Source organism: Globicephala melas, chromosome 1 (genome assembly GCF_963455315.2).
Source record: "Globicephala melas chromosome 1, mGloMel1.2, whole genome shotgun sequence".
NCBI lineage: Eukaryota > Metazoa > Chordata > Mammalia > Artiodactyla > Delphinidae > Globicephala > Globicephala melas.
The window spans coordinates 135,292,978-135,305,913 of record NC_083314.1 but is presented as its reverse complement, the minus strand read 5'-3'; the positions used below and the strand labels follow the sequence as shown (position 1 = coordinate 135,305,913).

Below are 12,936 nucleotides of genomic sequence, written 5' to 3'. Positions count from 1 at the left end.
CAATAGCAAAATCAAAATACTGATATTGGCACAATTCATAGACCTTATTAAGATTTCACGAGTTATACATGTACCATTTGTGTGTGTGTGATTATAGCTCTACAGTTTTATCACATGTGTAGCCTTGCATAACCCACACAGCAATCGAGAAACTCAATTGAATCATCACCACAAGACTCCCTTGTCTGACCCCTTTATAGCCACTCCTCTCCCATCCCCTCCACCCCCATCCCTAGCCTCTGGCCACCACTATTCTGTTTCTCCATATTTATACTTATGTTATTTTACAAATTGTTACATAAATGGAATTATGCATTTTGTATCTTTTTTTTTGCGGTACGCGGGCCTCTCACTGTTGTGGCCTCTCCCGTTGCGGAGCACAGGCTCCGGACGCGCAGGCTCAGCGGCCATGGCTCACGGGCCCAGCTGCTCCTCGGCATGTGGGATCTTCCCGGACTGGGGCATGAACCCACATCCCCTGCATCGGCAGGCGGACTCTCAACCACTGCACCACCAGGGAAGCCCTGTATCTTTTTTGACATTGGTTTTCTTCACTCAGCGTAATTTCATTGAAGTTCATTCAATTTCTTGTGTCTATCAATAGTTCATCGCTTTTAAAAACTTTATTTATTCTTAACATCTTTATTGGAGTATAATTGCTTTAAAATGGTGTGTTAGTTTCTGCTGTATGACAAAGTGAATCAGCTATATATATACATATATCCCCATATCTCCTCCCTCTTGCGTATCCCTCCCACCATCCCTATCTCACCCCTCCAGGTGGTCACAAGCACCGAGCTGATCTCCCTGTGCTATGCGGCTGCTTCCCACTAGCTACCTATTTTGCATTTGAAAGTGTATATATGTCCCTGCCACTCTCTCATTTTGTCCCAGCTTACCGTTCCCCCTCCTTGTGTCCTGAAGTCCATTCTATATGTCCGTGTCTTTATTCCTGTCCTGCCCCTAAATTCTTCAGAACCATTGTTTGTTTTTTTAGATTCCATATATATGTGTTAGCATACAGTATTTGTTTTTCTCTTTCTGACTTACTTCACTCTGTATGACAGTCTCTAGGTCCATCCACCTCACTACAAATAACTCAATTTCGATTCTTTATGGCTGAGTAATATTCCATTGTATATATATGTGCCACATCTTCTTTATCCATTCATCTCTCGATGGACACTTAGGTTGCTTCCATGTTCTGGCTATTGTAAATAGTGTTGCAATGGACATAGTGTACATGACTCTTTTTGACGTATGGTTTGCTCAGGGTATATGCCCAGTAGTGGGATTGCTGGGTCATATGGTAGTTATACTTTTTATTTTTTATTTATTTAAAAAAAATTTTTTTTGCGGTACGTGGGCCTCTCACTGTTGTGGCCTCTCCCGTTGCGGAGCACAGGCTCCGGGCGCGCAGGCTCAGTGACCATGGCTCACGGGCCTAGCCGCTCCGCGGCATGTGGGATCTTCCCAGACTGGGGCACGAACCCGTGTCCCTTGCATTGGCAGGCGGACTCTCAACCAGTGCGCCACCAGGGAAGCCCTATACTTTTTATTTTTAAATTAATTAATTTTATTTATTTTTGGCTGGGTTGGCTCTTTGTTGCTGCACGTGGGCTTTCTCTAGTTGCAGTGAGAGGGGGCTACTCTTCATTGCAGTGCGCAGGTGTCTCATTGCAGTGGCTTCTCTTGTTGCAGAGCACAGACTCTGTGGCCCACAGGCTTCAGTAGTTGTGGCACATGGGCTCAGTAGTTGTGGGTACGGGCTCTAGATCGCAGGCTCATTAGTTGTGGCACATGGGCTTAGTTGCTCCGCGGCATGTGGGATCTTCCCAGACCAGGTCTCGAACCCGTGTCTCCTGCATTGCAGGTGGATTCTTAACCACTGTGCCACTAGGGAAGCCCTATTTTTAGTTTTTTAAAGAACCTCCATACTGTTCTCCATAGTGGCTATATCAATTTACATTCCCACCAACAGTGCAAGAGGTTTCTGTTTTCTCCACACACTCTCCAGCATTTATTGTTTGTAGATTTTTTGATGATGGCCATTCTGACCAGTGTGAGGTGATACCTCATTGTAGTTTTGAATGCATTTCTCTAATGATTAGTAATGTTGAGCATCCTTTCATGTGTTTCTTTGCAATCTATATCTTCTTTGGAGAAATGTCTATTTAGGTCTTCTGCCCATTTTTGGATTGGGTTGTTTGTTTATTTGATATTGAGCTGCATGAGCTGCTTGTATATTTTGGAGACTAATCCTTTGTCAGTGGCTCCATTCGCAAATATTTTCTCTCATTCTGAGGGTTGTGTTTTGGTCTTGTTTATGGTTTCCTTTGCTGTGCAAAAGCTTTTAAGTTTCATTAGGTCCTATTTGTTTACTTTTATTTTTACTTCCACTCCTCTAGGAGGTGGGTCAAAAAGGATCTTGCTGTGATTTATGTCAGAGTGTTCTGCCTATGTTTTCCTCTAAGAGTTTTACAGTGTCTGGCCTTAGATTTAGGTCTTTAATACATTTTGAGTTTATTTTTCTATATGGTGTTAAGGAGTGTTCTAATCTCATACTTTTACATGTACCTGTCCAGTTTTCCCAGCACCACTTATTGAAGAGGCTGTCCTTTCTCCACTGTACATTCCTGCCTCCTCTATCAAAGATAAGGTGACCATATGTGCATGGGTTTTTCTCTGGGCTCTGTATCCTGTTCCATTGATCTATATTTCTGTTTTTGTGCCAGCACAATGCTGTCTTGATTACTGTAGCTTTGTAGTGTAGTCTGAAGTCAGGAAGCCTGATTCCTCCAGCTCCATTTTTCTTTCTCAAGATTGCTTTGGCTATTCGGGGTCTTTTGTGTTTCGATACAAATTGTGAAATTTTTCGTTCTAGTTTTGGGAAAATTACATTGGTAGTTTGATAGGGATTGCATTGAATCTGTAAATTGCTTTAGGTAGTATAGTCATTTTCAGAATGTTGATTCTTCCAATCCAAGAACATGGTATATCTCTCCATCTGTCTATATCATCTTTAATTTCTTTCATCAGTGTCTTATAGTTTTCTGCATACAGGTCTTTTGTCTCCTTAGGTAGATTTATTCCTAAGTATTTTATTCTTTCTGTTGCACTAGTTAATGGGACTGTTTCCTTAGTTTCTCTTTAAGATTTTTCATCATTAGTGTATAGGAATGCGAGAGATTTCTGTGCATTAATTTTGTATCCTGCTACTTTACCAAATTCATTGATTAGCTCTAGTAGTTTTCTGGTAGCGTCTTTAGGATTCTCTATGTATAGTATCATGTCATCTGCAAACAGTGACAGTTTTACTTCTTTTCCAATTTGGATTACTTTTATTTCTTTTCTTCTCTGATTGCTGTGCTTAAAACTTCCAAATCTATTTTGCATAACAGTGGAGAGAGTGGGCAACCTTGTCTTGTTCGTGATCTTTATGGAAATGGTTTCAGTTTTTCACAATTGAGAATGATGTTGGCTGTAGGTTTCACATATATGGCCTTTATTATGTTGAGGTAAGTTCCCTCTATGCCTACTTTCTAGAGGGTTTTTTTCATAAATGGGTGTTGAATTTTGTCAAAAGCTTTTTCTGCATCTATTGAGATGATCATATGGTTTTTCTCCTTCAATTTGTTAATATGGTGTATCACATTGATTAATTTTCATATATTGAAGAATCCTTGCATTCCTGGGATAAACCTCACTTGATCATGGTGTATGATCCTTTTATTGTGCTGTTGGATTCCGTTTGCCAGTATTTTGTTGAGGATTTTTGCATCTATGTTCATCAGTGATACTGGCTTATAGTTTTCTTGTTTTGTGACGTCTTTGTCTGGTTTTGGTATCAGGGTGATGGTGGCCTCGTAGGTTGAGTTTGGGAGTTTTCCTTCCTCTGTTATATTTTGGAAGAGTTTCAGAAGGATAGGTGTTAGTTCTTCTGTAAATGTTTGATAGAATTTGCCTGTGAAGCCATCTGGTCCTGGGCTTTTGTTTGTTGGAAGATTTTTAATTCCAGTTTCAATTTCAGTGCTTGTGATTGGTCTGCTTATATTTTCTATTTCTTCCTTCCAGTCTCAGAAAGTTGTGCTTTCCTAAGAATTTGTGCATTTTTTCTTGGTTGTCCAATAAGCATATAGTTGCTTGTAGTAATTGCTCATGATCCTTTGTATTTCTGCAGTCAGTTGTTACTTCTTTTTCAGTTCTAATTCTATTTATGCGAGTCTTCTCCCTTTTTTTCTTGATGAGTCTGGCTAATGGTATTTCAATTTTGTTTATCTTCTCAAAGAACCAGCTTTTACTTTTATTGATCTTTGCTATCGTTTCCTTCATTTCTTTTTCATTTATTTCTGATCTGATTTTTATGATTTCTTTCCTTCTGCTAACTATGGGTTTTTTGTTCTCCTTTCTCAAATTGCTTTAGGTGTAAGGTTAGGTTGTTTATTTGAGATGTTTCTTGTTTCTTGAGGTTGGATTGTATTGCTGTAAACTTCCCTGTTAGAACTGCTTTTGCTGCTTCCCGTAAGTTTTGGGTCTTTGTGTTTTCATTTTCATTTGTTTCTAGGTATTTTTTGATTTCCTCTTTGATTTCTTCAATGATCCCTTGGTTATTTTGTAGTGTATTGTTTAGCCTCTATGTGTTTGTATTTTATACAGATTTTTTCCTGTAATTATATCTACTCTCATAGCGTTGTGGTCCGTAAAGATACTTGATACGATTTCAGTTTCCTTAAATTTACCAAGGCTTGATTTATGACCCAAGATATGATCTGTCCTGAAGAATGTTCCATGAGCACTTGAGAAGAAAGTGTATTCTGTTGTTTTTGGATGGAATGTCCTGTAAATATCAATTAAGTCCATCTTGTTTAATGTATCGTTTAAATCTTGTGTTTCCTTATTTATTTTCATTTTGGTTGATCTGTCTATTGGTGAAAGTGGGGTGTTAAAGTCCGCTACTATGACTGTGTTACTGTTGATTTCCCCTTTTATGGCTGTTAGCATTTGCCTTATGTATTGAGGTGCTCCTATGCTGGGTGCATAAATATTTACAATTGTTATACCTTCTTCTTGGATTGATCCCTTCATCATTATGTAGTGTCCTTCTTTGTCTGTTGTAATAGTCTTTATTTTGAAGTCTATTTTGTCTGATATTTGAATTGCTGCTCCAGCTTTCTTTTGATTTCCATTTGCATGGAATATCTTTTTCCATCCCCTCACTTTCAGTCTGTATGTGTCCCTAGGTCTGAAGTGGGTCTCTTGTAGACAGCATATATATGGGTCTTGTTTTAGTATCCATTCAGCCAGTCTGTGTCATTTGGTTGGAGTATTTAATTCATTTACATTTAAGGCAGTTATCAATATGTATGTTCCTTTTACCATTTTCTTAATTGTTTTGGGTTTGTTATTGTAGATCTTTTCCTTCTTTTGTGTTTCCTGCCTAGAGAAGTTCCTTTAGCATTTGTTGTAAAGCTCATTTGGTGGTGCTGGATTCTCGTAGTTTTTGCTTGTCTGTAAATGTTTTAATTTCTCTGGCAAGTCTGAATGAGATCCTTGCTGGGTCAAGTGATCTTGGTTATAGGTGTTTCCCTTTTATGACTTTAAATATGTCCTGCCACTCCCTTCTGGCTTGGAGAGTTTCTGCTGAAAGATCAGCTGTTAACATTATGGGGATTCCCTTGTGTGTTATTTGTTGCTTTTCCCTTGCTGCTTTTAATATTTTTTCTTGGTATTTCATTTTTGATAGTTTGATTAATATGTGTCTTGGCATGTTTCTCCTTGGATTTATTATGTATGGGACTCTCTGTGCTTCCTGGACTTGAGTATTTCCTTTCCCATATTAGAGTAATTTTCAACTCTAATCTCTTCATATATTTTCTCAGTCCCTTTTTTTTCTCTTCTTCTTCTGGGAGCCCTGTAATTCGAATGTTGGTGAGTTTAATGTTGTCCCAGCCGTCTCCGAGACTGTCCTCAATTCTTTTCATTCTTTTTTCTTTATTCTGCTCTGCAGTATTTATTTTCACTATTTTATCTTCCAGGTCACTTATCCATTCTTATGCCTCAGTTATTCTGCTATTGATTCCTTCCAGAGAGTTTTTAATTTCATTTTTTGTGTTGTTCATCATTGTTCGTTTGCTCTTTAGTTCTTCGAGGTCTTTGTAAACATTTCTTTTATTTTCTCCATTATGTTTCCAAGGTTTTTGATCATCTTTACTATGATTACTCTGAATGCTTTTTCAGGTCGACTGCGTCTTTCCTCTTCATTTGTTTGGTCCAGTGGGTTTTCCCCTTGCTCCTTCATCTGCTGTGTATTTCTCTGCCTTCTCATTTTTCTTAACTTACTGTGTTTGGGGTCTCCTTTTCACAGGCTGCAGGTTTGTAGTTCCCGTTGTTTTTGGTGTTCTCACAGTGGGTAAGGTTGGTTCAGTGGGTTGTGTAGGTTTCCTGGTGGAGGGTACTTGTGCCTGTGTTCTGGTGGATAAGGTTGGATCTTGTCTTTCTGGTGGGCAGGACCACGTCTGGTGGTGTGTTTTGGGGTGTCTATGACCTTAGTATGATTTTAGCTGCCTCTCTGCTAATGGGTGGGGTTGTGTTCCTGTCTTGCTAGTTGTTTGACATAGGATGTCCAGCACTGTAGCTTGCTGGTCGTTGAGTGGAGCTGGGTCTTAGCATTGAGATGGAGATCTCTGGGAGCGCGTTTGCCATTTGATATTATGTGGGGCCGGGAGGTCTGTGGTGGACCAGTGTCCTCAACTCGGCTCTCCCACCTCAGAGGCTCAGGCTTGACACCTGGCCAGAGCACCAAGACCCTGTCAGCCACATGGCTCAGAAGAAAAGGGAGAAAAAAAAGAAAGAAAGAAAAGAAAATATAGTTATTAAAATAAAAATTACTAACAATTAAAAAAATTAAAAGTAATTAAGAAAGAGAGAGAGCAACCAAACCAAGAAACAAATCTACCAATGATAACAAGCGCTAAACACTATACTAACAAAAAAAACAAAAAACCAAAAACACGTACAGACAGAACCCTAGGCAAATGGGAAAAGCAAAGCTATACAGACTAAATCACACAAAGAAGCATACACATATACACTCACAAAAAGAGAAAAAGGAAAAAGAAAAAAAAATATATATATAAAAAGGAAGAGAGCAGCCCAATCAATAAAAGAAATCTACTATTGGTAATTAGCTGTAAATACTAAACCAAGATAAACGTAAAACCAGAAACAAATTAAACGCAGAAAGCAAACCCTAAGGCTACAGTTGCTCCTAACGTCCACTGCCTGAATTTTGGGATGATTCGTTGTCTATTCAGGTATTCCAGAGATATAGGGTACATCACTTTTATTGTGGAGATTTAATCTGCTGCTCCTGAGGCTGCTGGGAGAGATTTCCCTTACCCTTCTTTGTTTGCATAGCTCCTGGGGTTCAGCTTTGGATTTGACCCCGCCTCTGTGTGTAGGTCGCCTGAGGGCATCTGTTCCCTGCCCAGACAGGACAGGGTTAAAGTAGCAGTTGATTGGGGAACTCTGGCTCACTCAGTCGGGGGGACGGAGGGGTACAGAATGCGGGGTGAGCCTGCCGTGGCAGAGGCCGATGTGATGTTGCAACAGCCTGTGGCGTTCCATATGTTCTCCCGTGGAAGTTGTCCCTGGATCTCAGGACCCTGGCAGTGGTGGGCGGCACAGGCTCCCAGGAGGGGAGGTGTGGATAGTGACCTGTGCTTGCACACAGGATTCTTGCTGGCTGCAGGAGCAGCTTTAGCGTCTCATGCCTATCTCTGGGGTCCACGCTGATAGCCACAGCTCATGCCCGTCTCTGGAGCTCATTTAGGCGGTGCTCTGAATCCCGTCTCCTTGTGCACCCCGAAAAAAATTGCCTCTTGCCTCTTAGGCAGTTCCAGACTTTTTCCCGGACTCCCTCCCGTCTAGCTGTGGCGCACTAGCCCCCTTCAGGCCGTGTTCACTCAGCCAACCCCAGTCCTCTCCCTGGGATCCGACCTCCGAAACCCGAGCCTCAGCTCCCAGCCCCCGCCCGCCCCGGCGGCTGAGCAGACAAGCCTCTCGGGCTGGTGAGTGCCGGTCAGCACCGATCCTCTGTACGGGAATCTCTCCGCTTTGCGCTCTGCACCCCTGTTCCTGCGCTCTCCTCCTTGGCTCTGAAGCTTCCCCTCTGCCCAGCCCCCATCTCCACCGGTGAAGGAGCTTCCCAGTGTGTGGAAACTTTTCCTCCTTCACAGCTCCCTCCCACTGGTGCAGGTCTCGTCCCTATTCTTTTGTCTCTGTTTATTCTTTTTTCTTTTGCCCTACCCAGGTACGTGGGGAGTTTCTTGCCTTTTGGGAAGTCTGAGGTTTTCTGCCAGTGTTCAGTAGGTGTTCTGTAAGGGTTGTTTCACATGTAGATGTAGTTTTGATATATTTGTGGGGAGGAAGGTGATCTCCGCGTCTTACTCCTCTCCCAACTTGAAGGCGCCTCCTCGTTCATCCCTTTTTATGGATGAGTAGTAGTATTCCATGGTATGGAGGTACCACCGTTTAACCATTCACCCATTGAAAGACACTTTGGTAGTTTCCAGTTCTTGGCTATTATGAATAAAGATCCTATAAACATTTGTATACAAGTTCCTGAGTGAAAATAAGTCTTTGTGTCTCTGGGATAGATGCCCAAGAGTGTAATTGCTGGGTTGTATGTTAAGTTCATTTTTAGTTTTAAGAAACTGTCAAACTATTTTCCAGAATGGCTGTACTAGTTTGTATTTCCACCAGCAATGTATGAGTGATTCAGTTTCTCTGCATCCTCATCAACATTTGGTGTTGTCACTGTTTTTCATTTTAGCCATTCTTGATAGGTATATAGTGATATCATTGTTGTTTTAATTTGCGGTTCCCTAATGGCTAATGAGAAAGAACTTTTCATGTACTTGATTGCCATCCAATACCCTCTTTGGTGAAATGTTTGTTTGTGTTTTTGCCTGTTTTCTAATTGGATTGTTTACTTTTTAAATCTTTTTGAATTTTGTTTCTTTTTCTCATCTTTCTCTGTGCTCAGTTGAATATAAAGTATTCTCTCATTTAATCATCATCACTCATACACATACTAATAAGAGTCCACTGTTTTATCTCATATTTAATAATTTATATTTCTTCAAATTCACAACAGCCCTGAAATGTTACACTCTAATACATATTTTGTGAAGCATAATGAGTCATTTGTTTACTTTTTTCTATGAAAAGCATTACTTGTTTGTTTTGTTAGTGAAGTTTAATAATCATTTCTCTTTGTCTTGAAACAATTGCATGAAAGGTTTAGGTCCGTATAAAGAAGAGTTTTTTAAACTAGGAAGTTAGAATTTAATGTAATTTTTAGAAATGGGTCTTCATCTGTGTGAATGAACATACTCTTAAGTTATAATTTTAAAGCTGAGAAAAACTAAGATTATTTTTGTGTTGTAATATGACAGAATACTGTTTTTTTCCTACCTACCCGACTTCGGTGATTCGCATTTAGCAATGTGGAAATCTCTGTTAGGGAAACAAAAACTGATTATTACTAGAGGAGGAAGTAGTTCTCATATAGCCTCTACTTCTCTTACTGTGGAATATTTTGGGGATCAGGTTATTTGAAAGAAGCTTCATCAAACTGTTGTGACAGCTTTTATGTGTCACTTTAATTTTTGTCTGTATTTTTTTCATTTACTATTATTTGTATCCTTCCTCAACTCATATGGGAAAAGAGCTTTCACAGAGCATTAAAATCTTCATTGATACCTATTAGAATAAAAAGCCAAAGTTCTTGCCATGGCCTTTTGGATTTTGCAGGTGGCTTCGGCTGCCTCCCTGGCCTCACCTCTTTCCGCTCTCTCCTCTTTCTCTGTACTTTAGACTCAACCTGGCTTTAAACCCCTCTAACACACTGGGCTCGTATCTCCTACCTTAGGACCCTCGCTTCTGTCTCTCGGCTTCTGGCATGCTCACTTTCATCCTCATTCTGCTCAAATTCAGTGACTTATCATCCTATCACTCCCTTGCATATACTTCCAACTCCTTTGATCCTCTTTCCTTTCACTGAACTTGCCTGGGAGAACCAACCACATCCTAGTTAAGTGCAACTTTTTGCTTATTTCAGATCTCTAGCACGGCTGGAGAAAATAACCACCCATGCTATCTGGTCTCATTTTAAATTCATGACCACCGCCTCAAGTGGGTCTTTAATTCTGCCCTGTAGCCCTGTAATATTTCCCGAGTTGTTCCATTCTTCTACTTTCAGAGGTAACTACTTCAAACCTCCTATACCTCCTGCCACAGTCTTAATCTCTAAGTTCCTTGTTTCTTATTTCATTGAGAAAATAGAAGCAGTCAAAAGAGAGTTTCCCCTTGCTCCCACTGCATACCAAAGCTTTTTTCTGACTGTATTTGGCACAGCAAATGAACTATTTATGTATCTTCTATCCAGAGCCAGTCTAACTTGTACAGTGGAAGTCATTCCCTGTTCACTGTCCAAGGATTTGCTTCCACGGTCATCACTCCTCTCTACCCTTCATTTTTCCTCTCCACTGCATCATTATTACTGTAATCTATCCCATCTTAAAAACAAAAACCAAACTTGATCCCACATCCCTCTTCACTTACATTCCTATTTCTTTGATCCCCTTAAGGCAAAACAATATTCACCAATTGTCGCTATCAACTGACTGTAAACCACCTCAACTTTTACCAAGGCTTCCTTACATTATCAGTTTCAAAAGTTGGTTCTTGTAAATATGTTTGGTAAATACGGAATGCTCTTTGAGATTATGGGCATGTTCACAAGTTATGTTCTCCCAGATTTATATAATAAGGAGATGTTTACACTTGCCCCAGTTTTTAAAATTAATTTTTATTGGAGTATAGTTGCTTTACAATGTTGGTTAGTTTCTTGCTGTACAGCAAAGTGAATCAGTTATATGTATACATATATCCACTCTTTTTTAGATTTCCTTCCCATTTAGATCACCACAGAGCATTGAGTAGAGTTCCCTGTGCTATACAGTAGGTTCTCATTATTTATCTATTTTATGCATAGTAGTGTATATATGTCAGTCCCAATATCCCAATTCATCCAACCCCCCTCCCTTCCCCCCTTGGTAACTGTAAATTTGTTCTCTACATCTGTGACTCGATTTCTGCTTTGCAAATAAGTTCATCTCTACCATTTTTCTAGATTCCACATACTCAAATTTGTTGAACACAGAACTCTTTTAGAAAGAACCTATGGGTGTTTTCATACTTCTTTTTTGATATAATTTGAGAAATGTTCAGCTTCTCAACTGTGATAATGGGCAATTTGCTTAAAATGTCATCTCAGTTTACTTGAGAGAAGGTGAGTCCAGAGAGATCCCCACCCCCTGCCCTCACTCAGAATTGTGTACTGTGATAGTGGCAGAGGTGACATTACAAGTTCAGAAGCTTTTTAAGGTTCTGTTACTGACTGAGCTACCTATTTTGGATAATTATATTTAATCAGGGCCATTGTTATTAAGATATCTACCTTATTTACTTTTCTTGAAGGTGAAACATTAATATCCTTAAACATGATCTCCTAAAACAGCAAAGCTTGTTTGGGTCAATCTTATTTTTTTCTGGCTTTGGTATAATTCATTCGACTCTGGCTCTTCTTGTAACTAGATAATACGCATGAACTTTGAATTAACCTATCCACAAGATCTGCTGCCCTTCTAATTGAAATAAATTGCTTCTGTGCTTTTAGGTGTCTGGAGTAGATTTGCAGAATGCCTCTCACAGAGAAGCGGTTGAGGCCATTAAGAATGCAGGAAACCCTGTGGTGTTTGTTGTTCAGAGCTTGTCATCCACTCCAAGAGTAAGCTACTTAAAAAATATTCTCTATATCTGTGGACCAAGGTTTTGCCTCGAAGTATTTTTCAATATATTTTTACTGTTATTCTACTATTACGTAAAGGAAGCATTAACTTCATTAAAATTTAGTTATTAACCTCAATTTTCCCTTTTTTCCTCTGATTTTGATTTTCTGGTCAAATTTGAGTTACTCCAGTGTGCAGTGGAGTCTAACAGACCCATTTTTGATTCCTTGATTGCCTGTTTACCATCTTTGCTAATTTGGAGGCAAGTTACCTAACCTTTCTGAACCAGTTACTTTGTTTATAAAATACTTTGAATACAGAGTAGGTCAGGGTTAAAAACATTCTAGAGGGAGCACCAAATGGTATTTTTACAGGTATGTAAAAATTCAGACGTGTTGCATTGTTGTATGTTCTGTCAAAGATTCTGAATTCGCAAAGAGCAGTATTTAATCATAGAATTTTTTTTCTATAATAAATTACTTATTTGGTATGGAATTAGAACTCTGATACACAGATGTTAGTGGCAGGATGTGTATTTTATATTGCAATATGCAGCCCCGTAAGCCCTGTACCTGGAAGCAATGTTTATTTTTCTTTATTTTGTAATGGAAGACAGCTGTTCAAAACATAGACACTTATGAACAGTAGAAAAACTGCATATTTTTTAAAAATTTGCTTTTCAACTCGCTAATGCAGTGCCTTTCAACCTTTTTTTATGTCAGGGAATACAGAAAATAATATTTGTATGGCAAACTGTGTAAACAGATGTCTGGCTGTCCCAAGGGCGAAGGCATCAACATGCTATTTCAGCACGCTTGTAGCCTGCCTGCACACAGTGGGTTGCAGCTTCACCCCACCTGGGCAGCTCTGCTGTGGTGCACTGCACTGCAGCACAGTCCCTTCTAGTCTTAGTGCTCCATTTATACCATCAAGACTAATTGAGAGAGGTAAACTGAATAAGGTCTTCACATTTTTATACAACTTGAAATTCTAGATTTCTTGGAATCCACCTTTTAACTCTTATAATATTGAGAAAGTCATTGAGGCCATCACTTGTATTTCTGGAAACTGAATTCTGTAG

At 39.6% G+C, this 12,936-nt stretch overlaps 1 protein-coding gene across 1 annotated transcript in view; it reads left to right on the top strand.

The window, feature by feature from the left end:
- The window catches only part of PATJ (PATJ crumbs cell polarity complex component), a 359,191-nt gene that overhangs the window by 138,465 nt on the left and 207,790 nt on the right, over positions 1-12,936 (top strand). The window contains exon 25 of the mRNA XM_030870355.3: positions 11,744-11,854. Within this exon, the coding sequence (XP_030726215.2) occupies positions 11,744-11,854 (111 nt within the window). The remainder of the gene's footprint in view (positions 1-11,743; positions 11,855-12,936) is intronic.